This window comes from Drosophila simulans, chromosome 3R (assembly GCF_016746395.2).
Source record: "Drosophila simulans strain w501 chromosome 3R, Prin_Dsim_3.1, whole genome shotgun sequence".
NCBI classification, from domain to species: Eukaryota; Metazoa; Arthropoda; class Insecta; order Diptera; family Drosophilidae; genus Drosophila; species Drosophila simulans.
Genome location: NC_052523.2, coordinates 11009269 through 11031960, shown reverse-complemented (window position 1 = coordinate 11031960; position 22692 = coordinate 11009269). Strand labels below are relative to the sequence as shown.

General features: G+C 45.3%; 7 protein-coding genes across 12 annotated transcripts; 3 read left to right on the top strand and 4 right to left on the bottom strand.

The window, feature by feature from the left end:
- The first annotated feature begins 32 nt into the window (after positions 1–32).
- Positions 33–6617, top strand: LOC6728021 (transmembrane protein 165). 4 transcript variants are annotated; one of them, XM_016175344.3, is made up of 7 exons: positions 33–162; positions 2513–2798; positions 2862–3152; positions 3218–3358; positions 4319–4858; positions 5668–5847; positions 5910–6617. In XM_016175344.3, exons 2-7 carry the CDS (start codon positions 2619–2621, stop codon positions 6087–6089), a joined length of 1512 nt encoding a protein of 503 aa, XP_016034614.1. In that variant the 5' UTR covers positions 33–162; positions 2513–2618; the 3' UTR covers positions 6090–6617. The 4 variants fall into 4 exon arrangements, with proteins under 4 accessions (XP_016034614.1, XP_016034616.1, XP_016034613.1 ...); XM_016175343.3 differs by lacking the exon at positions 33–162 and adding an exon at positions 226–520; XM_044923400.1 differs by lacking the exon at positions 33–162 and adding an exon at positions 819–841.
- Positions 6618–6687: 70 nt separating this feature from the next.
- On the bottom strand, positions 6688–10148 carry LOC6728020 (serine protease inhibitor 88Ea). 2 transcript variants are annotated; one of them, XM_016176678.2, is made up of 3 exons: positions 10001–10148; positions 7171–8171; positions 6688–7110 (listed from the first exon to the last, which is right to left on the bottom strand). In XM_016176678.2, exons 2-3 carry the CDS (start codon positions 8155–8157, stop codon positions 6814–6816), a joined length of 1284 nt encoding a protein of 427 aa, XP_016034611.1. In that variant the 5' UTR covers positions 8158–8171; positions 10001–10148; the 3' UTR covers positions 6688–6813. The 2 variants fall into 2 exon arrangements, with proteins under 2 accessions (XP_016034611.1, XP_016034610.1); XM_016176677.3 differs by having other exon boundaries at positions 7171–8168; positions 10001–10137.
- Positions 10149–10364: 216 nt separating this feature from the next.
- LOC6728019 (serine protease inhibitor 88Ea) lies at positions 10365–12422 on the bottom strand. Its single transcript, XM_016176676.3, has 3 exons — positions 12316–12422; positions 10795–11787; positions 10365–10732 (listed from the first exon to the last, which is right to left on the bottom strand). Exons 2-3 carry the CDS (start codon positions 11773–11775, stop codon positions 10433–10435), a joined length of 1281 nt encoding a protein of 426 aa, XP_016034609.1. The 5' UTR covers positions 11776–11787; positions 12316–12422; the 3' UTR covers positions 10365–10432.
- Positions 12423–12809: 387 nt separating this feature from the next.
- LOC6728018 (MAU2 chromatid cohesion factor homolog) lies at positions 12810–15031 on the top strand. Its single transcript, XM_002103334.4, has 2 exons — positions 12810–14345; positions 14404–15031. The coding sequence occupies exons 1-2, from the start codon at positions 12928–12930 to the stop codon at positions 14882–14884; spliced, it is 1899 nt and encodes a 632-aa protein (XP_002103370.2). The 5' UTR covers positions 12810–12927; the 3' UTR covers positions 14885–15031.
- Positions 14906–17296, bottom strand: LOC6728017 (zinc finger protein 835). The gene is made up of 3 exons (XM_002103333.4): positions 17074–17296; positions 15871–17008; positions 14906–15815 (listed from the first exon to the last, which is right to left on the bottom strand). The coding sequence occupies exons 1-3, from the start codon at positions 17191–17193 to the stop codon at positions 15154–15156; spliced, it is 1920 nt and encodes a 639-aa protein (XP_002103369.1). The 5' UTR covers positions 17194–17296; the 3' UTR covers positions 14906–15153.
- A 261-nt stretch (positions 17297–17557) lies between these two features.
- LOC6728016 (thialysine N-epsilon-acetyltransferase) lies at positions 17558–18469 on the top strand. The gene is made up of 4 exons (XM_002103332.4): positions 17558–17735; positions 17798–17849; positions 17916–17991; positions 18052–18469. The coding sequence occupies exons 1-4, from the start codon at positions 17661–17663 to the stop codon at positions 18371–18373; spliced, it is 525 nt and encodes a 174-aa protein (XP_002103368.2). The 5' UTR covers positions 17558–17660; the 3' UTR covers positions 18374–18469.
- LOC6728015 (trafficking protein particle complex subunit 10) lies at positions 18379–22555 on the bottom strand. 2 transcript variants are annotated; one of them, XM_016176675.3, is made up of 7 exons: positions 22396–22555; positions 22119–22342; positions 20061–22061; positions 19387–20001; positions 18982–19324; positions 18875–18880; positions 18379–18723 (listed from the first exon to the last, which is right to left on the bottom strand). In XM_016176675.3, the coding sequence occupies exons 1-7, from the start codon at positions 22418–22420 to the stop codon at positions 18494–18496; spliced, it is 3444 nt and encodes a 1147-aa protein (XP_016034608.1). In that variant the 5' UTR covers positions 22421–22555; the 3' UTR covers positions 18379–18493. The 2 variants fall into 2 exon arrangements, with proteins under 2 accessions (XP_016034608.1, XP_002103367.2); XM_002103331.4 differs by lacking the exon at positions 18875–18880.
- Positions 22556–22692: the final 137 nt, after the last annotated feature.

The following is a 22692-nucleotide window of genomic DNA, read 5'->3' as shown; positions in this document are numbered from 1 at the left end:
TTGCTCCTCCCTAATACTTCCATCCCGCTCTTTGGTACAGTATGCTCCATCTCGTTCTAAAGGCGCCAACAAACAGCTGTTCAAATTCGACATCGTTGTGCAGTACTGCTCGCCTTCGAGCGCTTCCTAACACCGTGTAAAGCGAAAAGTACTTCTCGAAATGTAAGGACGTGTTTTCTGTGCTCCGCTAGTTAAGCTAATTAAATTACAAGCTGACGTTGATTCAGTACTAATGAGTAACCAAAAGAACAACTCTATGCTGCTTAAACGTGTGATATTTGCGAGCAGTACAGTTACCTTTCGGTTAATTGACAATTTGCTGTCGTCAGCGACTGAGTGTTTCTGATAGTGGTGTCCAGACAACTAGCTAGATCTGGCGGGAAAAGGCTTAAAGCAATTAATGTGCCAAGTGAAACGCAATGAAAACAATGTTCATAATGGCGGCTATTAAATAAATAAATTAGCAATCACACAGTTGACCATGTGCCAATAACTTCGCGTGGAGAATATTAACAATTAAGTACGCTAAAAATAAAACCTAGCTAACTGGTCAGCGATGCGAAGAGAAACCGTTAAATTTATTTGTTGTTGTTGCGTGTCTGACAAAAATAGAATTCGCGAAAAGAAATAGAAGGGAAACAGAAATCATTGCCAACCATTCGAAAACAAGACCATTACAACATACGTACATATCTGGGCATAAATGAATATTACTTCTGATTATACATGGGTATATATTTGTTTGTAGTCGAGGCAATTGATTTATCTGCCCGTTCTCGACCCGTTTCTGGTTCTTATTTATTTTTTGCGCGGCAATCAACGCGAATTTCCGAATGTGTGTGTGAGTTTGTAATTTGAATTCAGTTAAAATGAACTGGAAATACGTATGTATACGTATTAATTAATTGTTATTTACAATATTTCGCGTGCTTCAACTATTACCGCCAAACCGCCCTCGCAAAATATATAGTTTTCTTATCACTTCTCTCCATTACAAGTAATATTAAGACCCACATACGTAACTACTGAGCTCTCAAAGAATCAGCATATGCACATTGTGTGTTGTTTACATAATGATAGCTTTCGCGGTCTTCCCGCTTTAAACCCGCCCCTATTGCGTCTTGAATCTTTTATTTATCGAAAAAAAAAGGCTAAAAACTTTTTTGATGACGTTAATGAAATATGAAAAAATATATAACGAGCAAACGACAACAGAGGATCTCTGCTAAGCAAATGGGAAGCACAGGAAACCCAGTGGAAAAAAGATACCCCTAGATTCTTCTATAAACAATGCTGACTGACTCATTATAAACAATGTAGTAACTTCATGAAACCCCCTTTGTTTTTTCTCGACCAGGATATTTAAATAACTCAGTCATATTATTTACTCAGCAAAGCATACAATTTGCATTAAACACCAACAGGTTAAATCTCAGATATGATAAGTTTTCTTTTAATAACTGAGAAATTTCTTATGATATGATAACGGAATTATAATCCAAGTGCCGCTATAAATAAATAGATACATAATCTAAGTGATTTTCCAATCAACTTATCACAAAAGGGAGTCACACGCAGGGCGCCAAATTCAAAGAAATCAAAGAAAATTCCCACATAGCTACAATAGCAAAATCTAAACATATATGTATACGTATATATATTCATACGAAGCTAGGAACATGACCATACGCATCTACACCAGATATAGTAGTCAATTAATGCCCAACTTTTGCTTGTTTCACTGGTCACGTATCTGTCTATATCTATACTCTATCTTTAGGAGTCCTGTTCACTTTTATTAGTGTCGTAATTATTTGAGATTATGAAAGTACTTAAATAGCTTAATATTGGTATGGTTTCAGTTAAATATTTTGGATGATCACGCATAAATTTCTTTTATAGATACTACTCTAATCCCACTTCCAACCTTTCTAGTCTGCATATAATTTCCGAGACTTGCCCGCCTCTAGGTTAATTTCTAAGATAACGAACTGCGATCCAAGTGGAATAAGTCACAAATATTTAGCACCATAAGACTTTCAAGATAAATAGTATAAATATGCAGAGGGAGACCCCAAAGAGCATTTGGTATTCAGCAAAAAAAAAAATGGCAAAGTTTCCCGAATGTGTTTCTCTGGCCATTATCTAATCGATAGTTGAGTGCTTTTGCCTCTGACGTATTGAATGGTCGGTCGTGCGCTGTGAAGGAATATGTTTCGGCAACTGAGTTGTACGGGTTTCCAACTCAGTCGAGGGCAGCGACATTGATTGACCATATCAGACGACACTTGTCGCAGTGGTCGCTTATCTGAGCTCCGACCTTCCCCGCCAGCTTCGTGCCCCACCGAAATTGAGCCCAGTTTTGACTTGGTCAAACACAGACACGAGTGATTTTCTGTTTGCCTTGTACAAATAATGCCGCGGAGAACACTTGTTGCCCGATTAGCCATAAACATTGTGCCTGGCCCAGTGTGAGCGAGATTCTCAACGGGTCTACTTCATTTCTTTGCAGTCATTCGAGGGCAACAGACACGTACACGTTTAAAGTTCAGGAGAACACGGAGATTTGCATGCGGAGCGAATAGAGGAGCGATAGTTCCTATCCACAGACAGCGAAGATGTCACAAAACCAATCCTACTTCTGGCAAACGACCAGACACAATGTATACCTGAAGCGCTCGGCGAAATGGCACATGGCGCTGGCCCTGATGGTGGTGCTCACATTTGGCACAATTTGTGCGGCGGAAGCTCAACCGGATAGTGCGGACAATGCGGTCATTGAATCCGGAATACAGAGCGTAAGGATGACCTAATTCCTCCTTTTTAACAGCCTATTGACCAATATACTCAATTGCTTGCAGAACTTGGACGTGCAGGGAGATTTGAATAGGCCAACGGATCTGAGTTCTTTAGCGGAGAAACCAAAGGATGCTGCGGACCGGCCGAAGACGAAGGGCACCTTTATCGATGCGTTTACCGCATCGATCTCTGTTATCTTACTAACAGAGCTAGGGGATAAGACTTTCTTCATCGCTGCCATAATGGCCATGCGCCATCCGCGTTTGATTGTCTTTGGCGGTGCCATCGCCGCCTTGGCGCTAATGACGGTACTCTCATGCGCATTTGGCATGGCAGCGAACTTTATTCCTAAGGTAGGTCGTGAAAAAATATGATTTAGATAACTTTACAAACTTATGCAATTTTATATTACCCACAGATTTATACGTATTATATCTCAACTGCATTATTTTTAATATTTGGTTTGAAAATGCTGTACGACGGCTACAAAATGAAACCAACCGACGCTCAGGAGGAACTGGAAGAGGTGCAAACTGATCTGCGCAAGCGCGAGGATGAGGTGAGTCGTCCTCGATGGATGCCCTTGTATATAGTAGTGGTGCTACATGTTGCAGTAGTTTCTATAGATCCTAACTTTGTTTCAATTAGTCACGCTTTTCTGCAGCACCTTGTTGCTGCACTATTATAGTAATTAGTTATTTATACTGCTTCTGTTAATATCTGCGCTTAATTTTTTGTTTTACTATTATTACAACCATAACGACTGGCAAAATGTAGAGCAAAAAAAAAACCAAACAACTAATTGATGCCCCGCCAAAGCGATCACTTCATATGCCACGCTTTGGTTTTCACTCTTACTTGAGATTAAACACCATTTTATTTGCCTGACACGAGAGCCGCGAACAATAACAAGCAAACAATTACTAATCAAACACGAACTCTAAGCTTTTCATAATTGTAATTACACCTTGATTGCATGCTAATTAAGAATTTTTGTTAGCCCCTAACAAAACACCATGATTACTCAAACTAAATAACCCAAGCCGATCGGAAAATGGGCGCTCCGAATAGCGTCAGTGAAACATCTGTGTGGCCACATACTCTCTCAGTTATAGCTTCCGAATATCTTTGGTTTTGATTTGTTGAATCAAACATTCGAAATTCATATACAAACATTTACCACACATCTATGACCATGTGACTAATTGCACGATTTGCGCATATCAAATACAAGCGAGTTTCAAAAGTTTATTGATCAAAGCAAATTCGTACTAAACCAGAAAATCGTTTGAAATGGAAAAGCTTTTTTGGCAAACGAGAACTCCACCAGAATATTAATCAAAATCAAAATTTCTGCCAATCGAATTTCTAGCTAATGCAAATTTTTAATTGTTTTTCCTTTATGCAACACGAAATTAAAACAATTCGATAATAACGTTGCCCCTGAAAATGTTACCGAAACAAACATAAACTATATATGTTGCACGCAACTTTGATTTGTGCCACGCTCCAAACGCAGTTACTGCGCAAGGCCAGCCGCAAGTACGAGGACGCGGAGGGCAAGCGAAAGAACAGCAACTCGGACAAGGAGGATGCCAGCGAACAGGCGCTCATCCATGGCCGCAACTCCATTTCCACGGCGGCAGGTTCCACCACGGACATGCAGCATCGCCAGCGGAAGCAGCGCAACCATCTCAATAACAATAATAGTAAGCAAAATAGCTGTGATAAAACTGGCAACGATGACGACGACCGGGATCAGCACGAATCGGAGGTGTTCCTCAAGGAGGGCGGCCGCATTGTGGAGCAGCTCAAGATGAAGACCTTCCCCAGCAGTCCGGCCCACTCGGCGGCCTCATCGAACCAGACCGAACAAACCAACTCCATTGCCGCCTCCACCGCCACCGTCGATGTCCAGCTGGCTGGCCATCCCACCGACCCGTCCGTAGGCGGCGCCTCGGAGCCACGTGCTCCGCTGGCCGGACACGATAGCATGCACAGTCTCAATGGCAGCCTGAACGGAGATTCCGGACCGGTGAACGGCGCTCTCAAAGCACGGGTTAGGCCATAGACCGTATTTGCGATTGTTCCGCTTCCGGTTCCCATTCGATTACGTTTTTCGAAATTGGAATTGATTGAATTTTTGGTTTTTGCATTAACACTTCGCACTTAGATGGAGATTGTCGAATGGACTATGATCCCTATAGCCATATCATTTAGATTAAAGAACCGCCTTAACTTCAAATCTGAAGACTTCCAATGAGTTGTAGCTCTAAGCTAAATTTATCTGATGGTTGTGAGAGGCTAAAAAAAGAGTAACCTATATTAATAGATTTAATCAGTCTTATTTCTAGAAATGTAATCGGAATGAGGTCCGGTAATCTATATAACTGACAAACGCTAACTTTTGTTGTTACCTAATCATAATTTCACGTGCTTTTTGACCAAAAGAAAAGATCTCACACCCAAAAAAACACTCATAAAACAGTGACACTACAGTCGAAAAACACAAGCATCAATTATTTTTTAACTCTAAGTCATCTGGCATTTGGTTTTGTCGCCTCGGTATTTTATTACCCATTAGTCTCGTTTCACTTCCATTCGAAGCGCACACATTTCACCCGATTTTTCTCTCTGCATGTTGTTATGATGAAGTGATCGTTTCTTGATTTTTTTATTTTTAGTTTATATTTTTGGTTTATTCAGAAGAAAAAGCGGTGATATCCGAGTTTTCTGGTTCAAAAGTATTTACATGTATTTTTAATTTGCTGTCTTATCCCTTTGTTTGCGCACATTTTTCATCGAATCTTTTTTGTCTGCCTGTTGGTTCCCACACTGATCCTTAAAAATCGTCATCTTCCTTTACAGCTGGATCGTGATGTGAACGCGGCGCTGGTAAATGACGCCGAGAGCGGTCGTCGTCGTCCACAGAAACGAGGTGCCACCTACTTCACCATGCGCATCCTGGCCCAGGCCTTCACTATGACCTTCCTGGCCGAGTGGGGCGATCGCTCCCAACTGACCACCATTATTCTCGCCGCTAGCAAGGTGAGCACTTTAGATAAAAATAACCCTAACGAATTGGTACATGAAGCTATTATCCATTCCAGGACGTTTACGGCGTTATCGCTGGCGGTATTATTGGCCACTGCATCTGCACCGGCCTGGCTGTGATTGGTGGTCGTCTTGTGGCTTCCAAAATCTCAGTGCGCACTGTCACCATTGTGGGTGGCATTGTGTTCATCGGATTCGCCATCTACGCTGTCGCCATACCTCCGGATGACATCTAGGCGAAGCCTTTATACTCCAATCGAGATTGCCCGTTGACGACCCCACAATATTATGAAGATATAGTTTTAGTTACTACCTGATAAACCCCACTTTTCTTCGAGGAGCATCAAGAGAGGATCGTATTGAGCTAGTTTAAGACTAGGAATGCATCGATGTTTATAACGTAGCTTTCTTCTTGCCAAACAACCAAAACAAAAGTGCCTTCAGTGCTTTCCGCTTCGGCCATGACATACTTTTTTAGTTCACACAATGAATTCTTCTGTTTTCCAATTGTCTAGCATCGCTTTGATTTGTTTTTTTCAGTTTCGTGTTAAGTATTAAAGATGATTGTACATATGCGTGTAGAGCGACCGCGATGCCCACGCTCCTCTGAGTTGTATCCTTCCCTCCATAACCCACATCCTTATTCGCATATTTGTTTACGTAGCCGTGTTTACTTAATGCAAACAACCAAAATGAAACTTTGCAGATTTGATTATTTATGCGATTTTTGTATGAAAAACTTAGTAAATTGAGCAAAACAAAGACTTTAAAGTGTGCTTAATGGGCGGGATAAATGAACTTGTTGTGCAAGAGTGATGAGTAAAGTCATTAGGATTCTTGTTATAGGCATAATTTATTATGGTTTAAGTTTGTTTTTAAAGTTTACATTTTGTTTTACAGTCGAAAAATAATTTGGTTAGATTAGTTGCAAAGTTGCAGCACCTTAACGCCCGCCTTCTTTTACTGCTTTATTGTTTTGGGATCGCGATAGATGCCCGTAAATAGGATCGACCCCGAGGTGCGGTCGTAGATGACGAACACGAACGGGTGGTTGCACTCAAACTTGGCTGGCTCCACGGGCCTGGCCGAGCGGTAGGTGAAGAGAACTGTGGCCGCTGCCGCAGTACTACCCTCCTCGTCCACCTTGATCTTGGCCACGTGCTTGGAGTCACCGATGGAAATCGTCTCGGAGGTCAGATCATCGAAGGTAGCGACAGACTCATCGAACATTTTGCTGACTCCCATTTTGGCAAGGATCTAAAAAATGGAGCAGGTGAGAACTAAATCAAGCTTTGGGGTCAAAAGTTCTGAACTTACAGGGTTAAGTTCCAGGCGCTGTTCAAACTCAAACTTGGGCAGCGACACTTCGATTTCGCGGGGCATGGCCTGCTTCAACGAATCATCCAGACTGTCGGCATTCAACCGGGAGAGCACATCCTCGAGGGAATTACTGTTAAATGGCGGCAAGATGAGCACCATGGAGATGTCCGAGTTCTCATCCGGCGAGCTGTCCTCCTTCTCCTGCGACTCGAAGACGGTGCGATAGGGCAGCTGAAGCACGTGGGCGCGGAGCTGTTCGTCGACATTTAGCAGGAAGGTACCCTTCTGTTGCATCATGGAAACCAGCGAGAAGTTGGACGGGGACGTGTAGAAGGGCATCGGCACCGTCTTCTCCGTCTTGAACTGACTGAGCCACTGACCCTTCAGATAGGCGGCGTTGGCCAGGACCAAACGAGTTCGCGGAGTGATTTCATCGGCACTGAGCATATTGCGGATTTGATCGTGCGTCTGTTGGGCAATCCAATTGTTGATTTGCTTGCGTGACTCCTCTGGCTGGTTCTTGAAGTCGATCTGCTGGACTTCCTCGGCCAGACGATTCCGTGCGCATTCGGTTACATGCAGATCATTGGCGAAGAATATGCGATCGGCTGAGGAGAACTCGAGAGGCATTTTGGCCTGCCGCTCCTTGCGGCTCATCTTCTCCAGAATGTAAGCACTGCGGACCACCTCCTTTGAATCGGCCCAATCCAGATGCAGCACCTTGGCCAACTCCTTCTCCGTGTCGCCAGAGGATCCGAAATAGGCGAGAAGCAGGGCGTGGTACGTGCTGTACGGCGAGAAGAAGACGTTCTCATTGGGAGTGCTCTGCCGGATCACGTTCAGCATGGAAACGGCGAAGTTCTGTTGGCCCTTGTAAAGGTTCAGCCGCTGATCCAACAAACTGGCATCGGGCTCAACCCCACAGAGACCGGCTAAGGCAATGGCCGGCAGGACCGCCATCAGAGATATGCTGAGGATGTGCATGTTGTGGAAATCTGCTAAGAATTGAAACATGATTTTAGTTAAAGTATCAATTATTTCAACGGGTGCAAACACATGTGATTGAAATGAGTAACCGAAAGGCACAAGACCCCTTAATATGTGACCTTGTACACCATTTTATTTTTTGAGTGTGTGATTTGTGGGGAATACGTGACCGGCATTGAATCCTGGTATAATTTCCCCTCTAATTTATTAGACAACCAAGCATTTAAAGCGCACTCAGGCCAGAAAAATTTATGAATCTCCCAGAAAGATTGACAAAATTCCCCAAAGTGATTTCTGTCCAAAATTACCACTAATTATGGAAGTAGTTAAATTAGAACTGCAAGTCTCAGCTAATTACGTACTTAATATTCACTTAGTTTGCCCAACTGCAAGTCGTTAGGGTTTTCTAGTTACGTAAACGTATGTACTTCTGAATTGTTGTAAACAATCGCGAAATATTTTATAGACTTAGTTTAGATGAGGATCTGATTGAATCTTTTTAGTAAATATGGAACCGAATTCAGGTCGTTAAAGATCGCTTTAGGCTGATTCACCAAAAAGCTTTTCCAGTCCATCGAGTGGTCAGCTATTTGCAGACGACAGTTGCAACATCTCCGCAGAGGCGACACAAAAAAAAAGTGAAAGTTTCCGCAGCTCTGCACTCGAAATTCGCAATCCGAACATAATGTATCCATACATCAGCCATTCCACCCATTCCCACATGCATCCATCGGAGCATGAAGGAGCGCCCACAGATCGGATCGGATTGGATCGGTTTGGGAGCTTGAGCTTTGTGATGGCCATAGCTCCAGTTTTGCTTTCAGCAGCTGAGCGATGACGAAGTCATCCATTGCGTGACTGCAGTGAAAAGCGCTTTGTTGTGTGAAAATAAAAAACCCAAAATTAACATTTTCGATAACCGGTTGCGGATACCACCGGCAGTTACCAATATACATAGTATATGATTCATAAACGTATTTCAACGCGTATGAATGCTCATTGTTGACCCTGTATGGGCGATTTTGTAATTGCTTTCGGTTGGGTCTTTTATTTTTTTTTTTACCCCATAGACGTAACGCTTTTTCTGCGCATGCGCGGCGTTTTTGTGCGCTTTGCTGGGTTTTTATTTGGGCGAATCCACAAAATATTGAACAACCAGTTTTTTGACTGACAGGAGGAAGTGGACATGTCAGCCAAAATTAAGCTGCATTGAACTTGGATTAATTGCTTTGGCAAAAACACAAGCACTTGCTTTGAAATTTCTCAGTAAATATATATAAGTACAATCCAATCATTTGTTACTACTTTTTGATATATAAAAATTCCTTGGACAAATGTGATTTAGTTTCTAATCATGTCATATGAGTGACTCAGGCAAAATGATTTATTTTTGCACAACAAAATTAAATAAATATTTTCATTTCCGTTTTCACTGGTTTTTCCGTTTTATTTATAAACGCAGAGCTATGTGTCAGTCAAAACAATATTTTTTTTCTTAGGAGTCATCAAGTGAAAACCCCATTCAATTGGAGGTCATTATGGTATCGCACTTCAGAGATCAATCAAATCAAGGCTATACTGGCAAAGAGTTATAAACAGCGAAAATACACTGGCCCATTTAAAATGCGTGCGTGATATATATTCAAATCGCTATATGCATAAACATTTGTATATCTACGTATGTATGTGCAATTGTGCAATCATTTGCATGCTGATTAGTGTTACAATAATAGACGACGCTTTAATTTCAACCCGATTCGTTCGTTTAATGATCGTCACAATTGCCGGGGGGAGTTGAACAAATTGGGACAGACACAACTGGATGAGCACTGGGAAATACCTTCTTCAAGTGTACGTAGGCTTAAGTGGCACCGATATACAACTATAACTTGGAACGACTGCAAGTCCGTTCACCAGCGCGTCTAACTATAAACTGAGTCCGGTGCTCCAAAGTAGCTTGGTACTTAAAACCCGAAGCGCAGCTTGGATATCGATATACGATGATAGTCACCCAGAAAGTCGAGATGTGGATTACTTCACCAGGCTTGCGTTTCATGCAAAAGTAGTTACTTAAACTGCGATACAAATGTAGTGACTTGATATTTTTTGTATATATGGTATTGTAGGGGAAAATAAAAGTCTAACCTTTCAATATGTTAGCTAATATCGAAATTAATAAATTAAAAGAAAATGATAGAACAGTGTGGGCATTATAGAGAATATTTTTTTTACGTTTTTTTAAAAACACACAAGTTTTAGAAGTTTAGCACTTTTAGTGCTGCATTTGCCTGGGATCGCTGTAGACGCCCGCAAAGAGAATAGTGTCCACCTTCTCATCATAGATAAGGAACACGAACGGGTGATTGCAGTTGAATTTGGTAGGATCGGGCTGCCTGGCGGATCGGCTGACAAAGAGGATGGTTGCCGCTGCCGCAGTGCTGCCCACTTCGTCCACCTTGATCTTGGCCAGATGTTGGACTTCATCGATGGCAAGGGAAATGGGATCGGCAGTCAGGTCTCCAAAGGTGGCGTTGCTGGAGAACATTGTGTTCACTCCCATTCCGCTGAGGATCTGAAAAGGTAACAGCTTACGGGTTAGTGCGTCTCAAGTGATCCAGTCAGGTCATAGCTTACCGGGGTCAGTTCCAGGCGCTGCTCGAACTGGAACTTGGGCAGCGACAACTCGATCTCCTGCGGCATTGCCCGCTCAAACCAATTCTTTATGGAATCGGCATTTAGCCGGGATATGACATGGTTAGGACTGATTTTGTTGGAGTACGGCAGAATGATTATCATAGAGATATCGGATTTGGACTCGGGAGTGGAAATGTGCGTCTCCTTCGACTTGTATATGGTGCGGTAGGGCAGCTTGATGATCTGCGACTGCACGCTCTCATCGATGGTCATCTTGAAGGTGCCCGTCTTGTGCATCATGTGAACCATTACCTGCTCACGCTCGTTTATGAAGAACGGCTTCGAGGCGGTCTCCTCCACCTTAAACTGGCTGAGCCACTGGCCCTTCATGTAGGCGGCGTTGGCCAGCACCAACATGGTGCGGGATGTGATCTCCTGGGAGCTGAGCATGTCGCGGATCTGGTTGTGCGTCTTATCGGCTATCCAGTCGTTAATTACCTGTAGGCCATTCTCCGGTTCATTCTTGAAGTCCAACTGTTTGGTTATCCCGTAGAGGAAAGTGTTGAATTTGTTGGAAACATTTATCGACCTGTCGACGAAAATTCTGTTCGGAGACGAGAGCTCCATGGGACTTTGGCGCCATCGAAATTCGTCCTGCCTCTTTGCCAACGTGTACGAAACTAAGACCTGCTGCTTGCTGGAGGCCCATCCCAGGTTCAGTGCCTGCGCAAGCTCACGTTCCGTCTGCTCGGAGGAACTGAAGTAGGCGAGGAGCAGGGCGTTGTAGGTGCTGAACGGGGAGAAGAACAGATTGCCGCTGGGATACATCTCTCGGATCTGTTTCATCAGTGCTAAGGAGAAGTCTCGTTCTCCCTTAAACATCTGTGGGAACTCATTCAGAAATGATAGCTTCGGCTTGTCCAAGACGGCAAGGGTTACTACAGGAAGGAGGGCCAACAGGACCAAGCTGAAGGTGTGCATAGTTGGTACTGTCTAAAAATTTAAGAACATCCATTATTTTATGAACTACAACTTAAAATTAGTGGAGGATGTCATATAATTTTTCACAATGTGAATTTCCAAAGAAAAAACATTCATCATTAAATAATCTTGGCCTCATAACATTTAAGTTAATTATTTATATGTATACATATTGTGGGATTTTTCAGAGATAATGTTGGAATTTCGTTAATCGACTTTGTGACACATCCAAATTTTGTCGGACTATTAAAAATTAGCTTTTTACAATAGGATTTTAAACATTGACACGAGTCCAACTGAGAGAAGTTCCTTAGAACCAATAAAAAAATCTTGAATAATATCTTTCTTCACATTTGCTAGAATTCTGTTTTCTTGTAACCATCATAATTCTTATAATATATACATACGTATGTGTATTTATACTGATAAGAAACTTTCATATTCTGTATTATGTGTTTAAATCGATTGCAAAGTACAACGTATAGTCTTTAATGATACAACCGTATTAAATTTTTATTTTATAAGAATCTTGGGTTTTACCTTAACGGAATATTGCACAGAATTAAATTAAAAACAGAAACAATGGTGGTCCAACCGATTGCACTTACAATCTCCGACTAATTCATGTGGCAATAAACGCAAGAGCTTGGTTTAAAAATAATGAGAATAATGCGATAAGCATGCGAATTCGCAGCTGATCCTCGACTTTACAGTCTAACAAATTGATAACGCACTGTATCGCACTGAAATAAGACGGATTTTCTAAACTGTGATTTAAAGAATAAATTGGCTTCTTACTTGGAGTTCTGCTCCATTTACCATTACCATTTACCATGTTTTAATATTATTATCTCATTTTTTCTATATTTATTAATTTTATTTAGTTGCTTACTGCAAAAAGAAATGATTTTGGATCTACTCCGTTTTTAACCGATAGCTTTTTTCAAGCTTTATGTTCTGCTGAACGGTACCAGTCACAGTACTGAAAAAGAGTGACTGCCACTGTGACTGCCAAACGATAACCGCTAAAGCTTGGTTCACCACTAAAATTCCACACTTGACAACACTGGTAGCCACCACCGTGATTGAATAGTCGCGAATTGACAACAAAATTACGCGATAAACAAACCGAATTTGCACCCGCTCACCGAAATGAGTGCATCGACGAGCACGTCGACGGCGGCGTCCCAGGACGCCTGCTACATATCGCTCCTTGGCCTGGCGGAGTACTTCCGCACCTCGCAGCCGCCGAACATCAAGAAATGCATCCAGTGTCTTCAAGCCCTGTTCACATTTATGCCGCCCTCGAAGGTCGAGGCGCGGACACACTTGCAGATGGGCCAAATCCTGATGGCCTACACCAAGAACATCGATCTGGCGCGCCAGCATTTGGAGAAGGCGTGGAGCATATCCGAACCGCTGCCCAATTTCGACGTTAAGTTCGACACCGCCTCGCTGCTGGCCCAACTGCATCTGCAGACGGACCGGAACTCGCACCAGGCCAAGGCGATGCTCCGGCGGGCCGTGGAACTATCGCAAAACAACGTCTACTGGCACTGCAAGCTGCTGCTCCAGCTGTCTCAAATACATGCCAGCGATCGCGAGTACTCGCTGGCCTCCGAACTGCTGGCCGTGGGCGCGGAAAGTGCCGACGAGGCGAGCGCCACGTACCTGAAAGTGCTCTTCCTGCTCTCGCGCGCCATGATCCTTATGATCGAGCGCAAGACCAACGACGTGCTCGCCCTGCTCAACTCCGCCGGCCAAATCATTGACAACAACATACCCAATCCGCACCAGAAGGAGTACCTGAAGGTGTTTTTCCTGGTGCTACAGGTGTGCTACTACCTTGCCCTCGGGCAGGTGAAAACGGTGAAGCCTAGTCTCAAACAACTGCAGATGTCCATACAAACGATAATGGCGCCAAATTGGCCTTCGGATGAGACAATTTTCGGGGCAAATCAACTCGAGATGTTCGTGTGGCTGCCCAAGGAGCAGCTGTACGTCCTGGTCTATCTGGTCACCGTCTCCCACTCAATGATGGCAGGCTACATGGACAAAGCACAAAAGTACACGGAAAAAGCTCTCACCCAGATCGAAAAACTCAAGCAACAGGAGGACAAACCCATTCTATCCGTATTCAAGGTGATACTCCTGGAGCATATTGTGATGTGCCGCATGGTGATGGGCAACCGGGAACTGGCTATCCGGGAAATAGCAGCCGCGAGAGACGTTTGCATGGCCGCTCCGCAACGCAGCCTGCTACGGCGCCACTCGGCTCAGCTGCACTGCCTCATCGGGCTCTACTCCATGTCCACCAACCTGTTTGAGCATGCGGAGAGGCAGTTCGTCGTGTGCGTGAGTGAGACCAGCGAGCGAGACCTGAAACTGTTTGCCAACCTCAACCTGGCGATCATTTATCTGCGCACCAAGCGGGACACGGACCTCAAGCAAATCCTGGATGCCGTCTCAACGGAAAACACGCACACGTACAGCAGTCAAGCGCTAATGGGAGGCTTCTACTACGTCCAGGGACTGCACGCGTTTCACAAAAACAGCTTCCACGAGGCAAAGTTAGTCACCTTAAGCCTAGACTCTAGAATGTATACTGATAATCTTTATTCTTTGCAGACGCTTTCTGCGTGAAACTCTGAAAATGGCCAACGCCGAAGACCTCAACCGACTGACCAGCTGCTCGTTGGTTCTGCTATCGCACGTTTTTCTTAGCATCGGAAACTCAAAGGAAAGCATGAACATGGTGACGCCGGCCATGCAGCTGGCCAGTAAGATACCCGACATCCACGTCCAGCTGTGGGGATCGGCAATACTGAAGGACCTGCATCGTATGTCAAAGGATGTGCAGCATGAAAAGGATGCTTATGCTAACCACGTTAAATACTCGGAGAACCTGATTGCAGACCAGCGCAAGTGCGTCCAAAGTGCGCATCACGAACTCGTCAACTGGTTCCAGGGCGATCCGCCAGTGACGAGTGGTCCGCCGGCTGCTCCCGTCCTGCTCATGCCAGAGTCCTCCGTTACAGCCTCAGTCCCCGTCATCGCCTCCACATCGGCAGCCATGCAGCCGGCGGGGCAATACGGTCAGTTCTACTAGCAATGAGATGATTATGCAATGTAACTTTAAGCTTTTATTTTTATCTACGACCTAGCGACTAAGTTAAGACTAAAGATGTTCTAAAGTTGTGAATTTTGTCATAAACTGTGTTCCCGAGGGAAAGAGTAGACGCAAATGTAAAGAGGACGAGTTGTGCGCTTTTGAGTTGGGACTTTCAACTTAGGATTATAATCATTATAATCTTGGGGATTAGGCAAACTCAACCACCTTTACAAAAGCCGCCTTGCTCGCACAGCTTCTACATCGACTTATAGCATAAGCGCAGACTCGGTTATCTCGTTAAGGTCTTCTTCAAGGGCCCCGCTTCCGTTTTCCTTGTTGCTCAGAAAGGTGAAGTGCACCAGGCGTTTGTCATGCTGCTCGTGGCCAGCCAAATGTGATCGCATCTCGGGCATCGACTTGAACTCCTCATTGCACACCGGACAAATGTAGATCCGCTCGCCCTGATGTGTACGCTGGTGCATCTGGCAGTCACCCCGCTGCGTAAAGGTCTTCGAGCAGAAGGGGCAAACGTACGGCCGCTCACCTGTGTGCGTCCTTCGGTGGTTCTTTAGCACATTGAGGGCAGTGAATCTCATGGGGCAGAGATCGCAGGCGTATGGCCGTTCGCCTGTGTGCTTTCGTTTGTGCTTCGCCAGGGAGCAACTGGTGGTGAATCTGGCCAAGCACACCTCACACTCGAAGGGCTTGTCGCCGGTGTGGGTGCGGGCATGGGAGGTGAGTTCCGCCTTGGTAACGAACGAGTGCGGGCACAGCTCGCACTTGAAACTTTTGGTCTCCGAGTGACGCAGCTTGTGCTGGCGGAGATTGGCGTTCTGTGTAAAGCTTTTGCCGCAGATATTGCACACAAAGGGTTTCTCGCCAGTGTGGATGCGCATGTGGTCACGCAGCGTGGACAGCATGGTGAATACTACAATATTAAGAGACGATTAGATAGGATTTGCGTACACTCTTTGTTACCTTACCTTTCTGACAGATATTGCACTGATTCCGCAGATTACGCTTGTGGCCCTGCACCATGTGCTTGCTCAGTGCCTCCTTGGAATCACAGCGAATTCCACACTCCGGGCAATTGTGGGCACCATGACTGGCCTGGTGTTCCGCCAAGTGATCCGGCGACACGAAGACCTTTTCGCACTCATTGCACTTGAAGTTGCGATTAATGCAGCCCTTTTGGCGTCTGTGGATCATCAACGATTTCTCCACTGCGAATCCTGCATTGCAACGATCACAGTGGTATTTGAGCTCAGGGGTAGTGGCTGCTCCTGACGTTGTGCTTGGGCTGTTTACTGTTCCCGCTCTTGGCGCGCTGAGTTTTCGCTGCGTTCCTAACCGATGCTGCTTGGGGGAAGGCTCTGCATCTGACGGCGGGGTAGCCGGTACATCCTGCTTCACCACTCCGCGACGCCGTGAGGTGCGCTTAGCCGTCTGAGGTACTTGTTCCTTCTCTATTTCGCGTGCTTCCTCCTTAGAACCCACAGGAGACTCCTGCTTATCGTTTTCCTGCTGCGTTAGAAGCTTGGCAGCGCTCTTTCTGGTGGTTACCTGCGGAGCGGTTACTGTGATGATCTCCGCCTCGTTGTCGACACCTTCGAAGATGGCCAGGTTACATTCCCTGATCTGCTGTTCCAGCTCGTGGTCGTCGCCTTCGTAAATAACATTGGTTTGGGTAAACACCACTTCTTTTTCGTCCTTTAAGTTTCCCTGGACCTGCAGGATGAGGCTTGTGGTCTTTTCGACGGGCTCATCCGGCAGCTCGTAGTCGAAGACCTCGCCCTCGCCTTCGTAGTCCAGGTCCACTGAAATTGTCGACTTAATCAGGCTGGTATTCTGCTCGGCGTCTGTGGTAGTCACTGCGTCCGTTTGCACCGAGGCTGTGCATCTGTCCGGCTCCCAACTAGTGGTCTGCACAGCCTGGTCCGTTGTGGCCACTGGACAACTGATAGACACCTTGTTATCGGGCTCCTCCGGCAACGCATTCGGCAGCAATTGGCGCAGGGTGCGACTGGAGTTCTCGCACTTGATTTTGAATGTGTAGCAATTGGAGATTTCACTCAAACAGCTCAGGCACACCTTCTCGGGCAGATTATCATTGCGTCGGGGCTTGAAAACGCAAATTAAACCGAGATTAACATTGAAATCAGGATTACTCGGCGTAGGCAACTCACCTTGGTTTTTGTGAACTCCCGAATCATGTCCGCCAGGCAGCTGCCGGATCCGCCGTCGTAGATGGACAGGAGGGGTCCCGTGGAACTCAGGCAGGTCAGACAGATCTTGTCCACATCCATTTCGCGATGCAATCGGTCAAGTCAGAAACAAAATAAAACAATTAAATAAATGCAGTATGGCTGCCGTTTGTTACGCTAAATAAACCGATGCACTTCAAGTGCACCTGGTCACACCTTAAATGCTGTTGGCGGCCACCGAGCAATTCAAAAAATAATTCCTAAGAGTGAAGAAGAGGTTTCAATAACTAATTTTTATGGCTATTATTGCATTGAAATAAGACCATTTCAAATGTTAATCGCTAATACACAAGAACCTAATACTATTGAACTTCATTCTTGTTTTATTCTATTTTTTACTTATTGAAGGCAAATGAATTTTTTCCCAATCGATATTGAGTTCTTTTTAAATTGTGATCTACTTTTACTCACGATAGTTCGGCTCATCTCTATAGATTAAATGTGTTTCGACAAAAGATAAGCTCGTTTTACCATAATCAGCACAACACACTTTATAAAGATTCCCCACTATGTCAAAATCCGGAGAGTTTACATTCCGGCGTGCTCTAACTGAAGATATTAAAGATGTGCTCTCCATGATTCAGGTTGATTTTTATAGGATTCATATTTTAACACTAATTTGAGATACTTTTGAATTGATCTGCAGGAACTGGCCGATTTTGAGAAGATGAGCAATGGTCCCCAGCTAACAGAGGAAGGTAATTGATGGCGAAACCTATACCATAATAATAAAATAATAACTTATACATTTGTATATATGACAGATCTTAAACGCGATGCAGGTCTCACTGGTGGCCAGGAGTATTGTGAAGTCTATGTGCTTGTAGACAACGAGACTGAGTAAATACTGTAGTTCTTGGCATGGGCTAAATAACCTGCAGCTTTATTTTCCTATTCCAGTCAGGCGATTGGGTACTCCATTTGCTACAAGGCATACTCAACGTGGCAGGGACGGTACTTCTTCATCGAGGACATATATGTGCGCCCCGAGCACCGAAAACGCGGCGCCGGAAAGCGAATCTTCTTGGAGGTTGCAGCGCGGGCAGTAGAGCTTCAGTGCCCTCGCCTGGAGTTCAATGTACTTGAATGGAATCCTGCACGCAAGTTCTACGAAAGTCTTGGTGCCGTGGATTTGACGGATAAAGAGGGCTGGCACTACTACCGCGTCGAGGAGCAGCAACTGGCCAAATTGGCCGCGGATCTGAGTGCACAAAAATCGTAACTCGATTTGATTTTCAATTTTTACTACTTTATAGTAGGGCGATAAATAATTAATAATACTTGGCCATGGGCCATATGTGCTATGAGTACATTGCAATTAATTCGTTTTCAATTTGGCTTCTTATTGATCCCCCGCCACACTTGCGATGACATGGATCTGCATGCTCTTCGTGGAGTTGTAGACTTGACCGGGCGGAAAGGGATGCACCTTGGAGTGGCCATCGGTCTTACTTTTGCCACCGGCTGTGTATTTGGACAATCGAATGCTGGGCATTGGCAGAAAGCCGGTGCTCAGCGGCATCACATCCAGCGATATGGAATGACTGTCGACGTCCTTCATGGATACGACACCTAAAAGGTTAAGTTATAAATCGTTAGTCAACGAGTACAGACTGTTGGTTCAAAAAGTTAGCTAATTTTCTTTTTCAGTGTTAAATGTTTCCAATCAAAAGCAGGGGCAAATCTAGTAAGTGCTACGTGTGTCCTATTCCAAGGAACTTACCCATATCTTAAAATGCAAAAGTGAATCGTGTGTAGAGAAACAGATTAATTAAATTAAATTAAATCATAAGCAAAAAAAGAGAGAGTAGTAAAGAGAATCCAACTTACCCGCTGAGCGACCGCAAACGGCCCACAGATTCTGATCGTTAAGCACCTCGTACATGAGATCCGTGTAGGGATTCTCATGCACCTTGGTGATCTTCAAGTTCATGTTGCACACGGTGCGCAGACGGCACAGCTCATTGGGTTCCAGCTGCGCTTGCAGCTTAAATAGCGTTGTGTAGTCCACAAGATCAAAAGCACAGCCATACGTTCTCCACACATCAGGCTGCGACAGCGATGCGTATTTGATTACAAAATGCACTTTGACGACGGGCAGCTCGTGCTCCGTTTTGAGGGGCTCAACTTGAATCTCATACAGATAGGTAACAGTCAGGGATTTGTAGATTTCCTAGAAGACAAGCATAGGAGATCAGCGACTTTACATATTAAATTGCATTGCAATTTAGTTACAATGGGCTGCTGGGACTCGGGATTAAGATCCAACAATTGCACACCGGGCACATCGCACTTGACCTGAGCGTGCTGCAAAAGGAGATGCGCGTCCATGCCCTTCATGATCACCTGTAGGAACTTCTGAGTGCCACACGTATGAAGCCGGCAAGTGGCCTCCATGGCTGGTTGAAAATCAACGGCGATCGGGAGCTCAGTTCGAGACCATGGACAATTGAGGGCAATGTGATGCTCATGGTGTTTAGACACCTTTCGGCCCGGCATATCAGTGAGAACCTCCAGTGGGATTCTACGTTCCTCGAACGACTTGAATTGCACTAATGGCACTTGTAGCGTGCTTTCAAAGGATTGGTCATCATTATACGCTGCTTCATCCTCCGTATTTCGCGCCTGGCGAATGCGAAGATTCTTGGAGCAGCGCAGTGTGATTTTTGCATCGGGCGGAAAGATGAAACTGCCACCGGAAACATTTAGGCTGATCGGCTGCACAATGCCAGCTATCAGAGTCTTGAACTCCAGCGAGGCACTTGCCGGCTTGGTGCTAATCTCAAAGGTGGCAGGTGTAAATGGCAACTGTTCCGACAAGAACTCCAGGCTGGACATGCTGATACATAGCTGAAACACAAAATCGATTGAAGATAGGCCAAGAAAACTGATGCAAAGTGATCACCCACCTGTTTGAATTGCCAGCAGCCCACTCGAGTGGCCTTTGCCTTCATCTCAATTACGTTTACGCCCGGCTGAAGGGCAATATTCTCCGCTTGAACAAAGTTGGTGAAGTCCGCCTGGACACTTGGCGAAAGTTTGCGCTTGGTGCTGCTTGTGCGTCGCACGGGTTGCTTGCTTTTTGGCAAGTCGCAGGCCACAGCGGCAGAGTGCAGGCGATTGTCCTGTTTGTAGACTAGCTGAAGCGAAACTTTCAATCGTGATGAGGTGTCCTTGGCCTTTACGGTCGACGGGGAGGCAGTTAGGCTGACATTCTCCATGGCCAGCTCCAGAGACGAAGCTTCCAATTCGTAACAAAGCTTAACATTTTCAGCTACGACTCCTCGCGGATAGAGACTCTCTACTTTTAGCTGCACTAGAATGTAATCATCCTGTATAATAGGTTTCTGGTTAACAACCTCGATGTCCAGAATGCGAAAGTGATCCTCCAGTACACAATAGTTGGCATTCTCTATCGACGGCTGTGCCGAAAGCGTCGTCTTAAGTGTTTTCAGTGACTTGAGAAACTCGTCGAAGTAAAAGGTTCGCACCAATGTCTCTAGTTCGGCGCAACACGAGATGGAGCTACATGTCTTGGTGTAGGCCAACGAGTCGCCCATCTTGCGGTAGCAGTTAGCTAGTTCAAGCAGCGTCTGCGAGCTCAGCATGTGCCAGTTCTCTGCCTTCAGCTCCCTGAGAAGATCCGTAAAGAAGCCAACAGCTTTATGCGGCTCATTTAGAGCGCAGTAGAAGTTTCCCAGGTCCAGACCAACCAAACGGGCCGATCGCAAGCGTGTCACATGCTTGTACGTACTGATGGCCAGCTCTGCCAGCTCCAGGTAGAGCTTTTGGAAGGCTTGGTTCGAGCCCAGGGCTTCCTTTAGCTGCTCAGCCCCCGATTTTTTGGGCTTACGATTGGGAGACCGTTCTCGTAGCTGAGGTGTCGCCTGGAGAAACTGATGCTGCTCGGACGGCGCATCTCCAATTCCCGACGATAGCTGCACCACTATGTGCAACTGCTCCGAAGTTGGCGTGCAGCCGGGCAAGAGGCCACACAGTTTGCCGAGCTCGTAGAGCTTATCCTTGGCCAAGTTCCAGATGGGAGCACAGTGCTGGAAACAGGTTAGCTCGTTGGGTTCCATGGCCTGTTCGCACAGCTGCAGGACTTCCAGAGCACAAACGAACTCCCAGCAGCAAAGAGCGCCCTCCTGACACTCCAGCTTTATGAACTCCACCTCGCGCAGCGTGGAAAACAAAAAGTTCAGAAGCCTCTTCGCGATTTCCGGAATGTCATTGCACGTAAGCAGCAAATAGGCTTGCCGTTCGAAAAGATAGTTGCGGAATTCTAATAGGGAGACGCCTTCATCGCGGATCTTGTTCCTCATTTCGAACTTGTCCGCTCGGGTCAGACATATACCATGAAAAGCGTCCAGGGGCTTGCGAAAATGGTTCAACCACTGCTGCTTCTCGTTGAGACCAGTGTGAGTTATGAACTGCGAGAACATGGCGTCTAGCTCATCGTATTGTATCAACGCCTCGGTGGGCAATTCCAACTTTTCGAAAATCAACGCCAGGTCTTCCTGCATGAAGAAGTACTGTCGGAAGTCCCAGCCTTCAATGTTTCGCTTTTCGCGCTTGCTCCGTATTAATTCCTCGTACTTAACTATGTTCCGATTATAGCTGGTGAGCATTAGAAAGCGGATACGCTGCACTAAGCAGCGAAAGGACTCCGTGGATTTCTGTTCAAACTTTGCCGGGTTCAGAACTGAGATGCAGCGGTCGTCGTTCTTGGTGCCAAAATCCAACCGTATCTTATCCAGCACAGTAGTGCGTGGCATGAAGTTCTTTGTCTTCCGCATGTCCAATGTTTCGACCAACAGAATCATCCAATCCGAGACGCCATAACTGGTTAATGTTTTTAACCAAATGTCGATTGCCTCCCTGATCGTTGCTTTATAGGTGTCCACATCCTGAAAGATAGTTAATGGAGGTGGATTTAGAGATTCCTACAGGATCAGTTAACTCACATTGCACTCGGTGACAAAGATGTGCAGTATGGGATGCTCCAAGATGCTCCAGTCACCCTGCTTGTACTTCTCCAAGGCCGCAACATTGAACTGCTGCGCCTGGGCCTCCAAGCGAACATGTTTCGTGGGGCGTTGGAAAGTGCGTCGCCACTCGCAAGTGTCCAGTGGAATCGCATTCAGGATCTGGGACTCCAGCGATCGGAACAGCGGGCACGAGCCAGAGTCTGTAGGTAAACGTTTAATGTGGTATTTATTGTGATAATTTTATACAACTCACATGTTATTATGGGCTTTATCTGCATTGTTTTTGTAAATTTCGTGTGTTTTTCATTTGGCAAGCGAAAGCCACACAACAATCTCAGCCAAACAGCTGATAAGGCGAGGGCGGGGGAATCGATTGTTCTTTTTATGTTATCAATAATCGGTTGACGAATTTAAAATATTTTAATTTGTTAAGGAAAATGCAATAAACGTTTAAATGTTAGCCTACATACAACAAATTGATAATCTAATTAAACAGCTTTAACTGTCTGTTCAACAGGTGTGCTTTCATCAGCCCTGGTCAAGGGCGTAG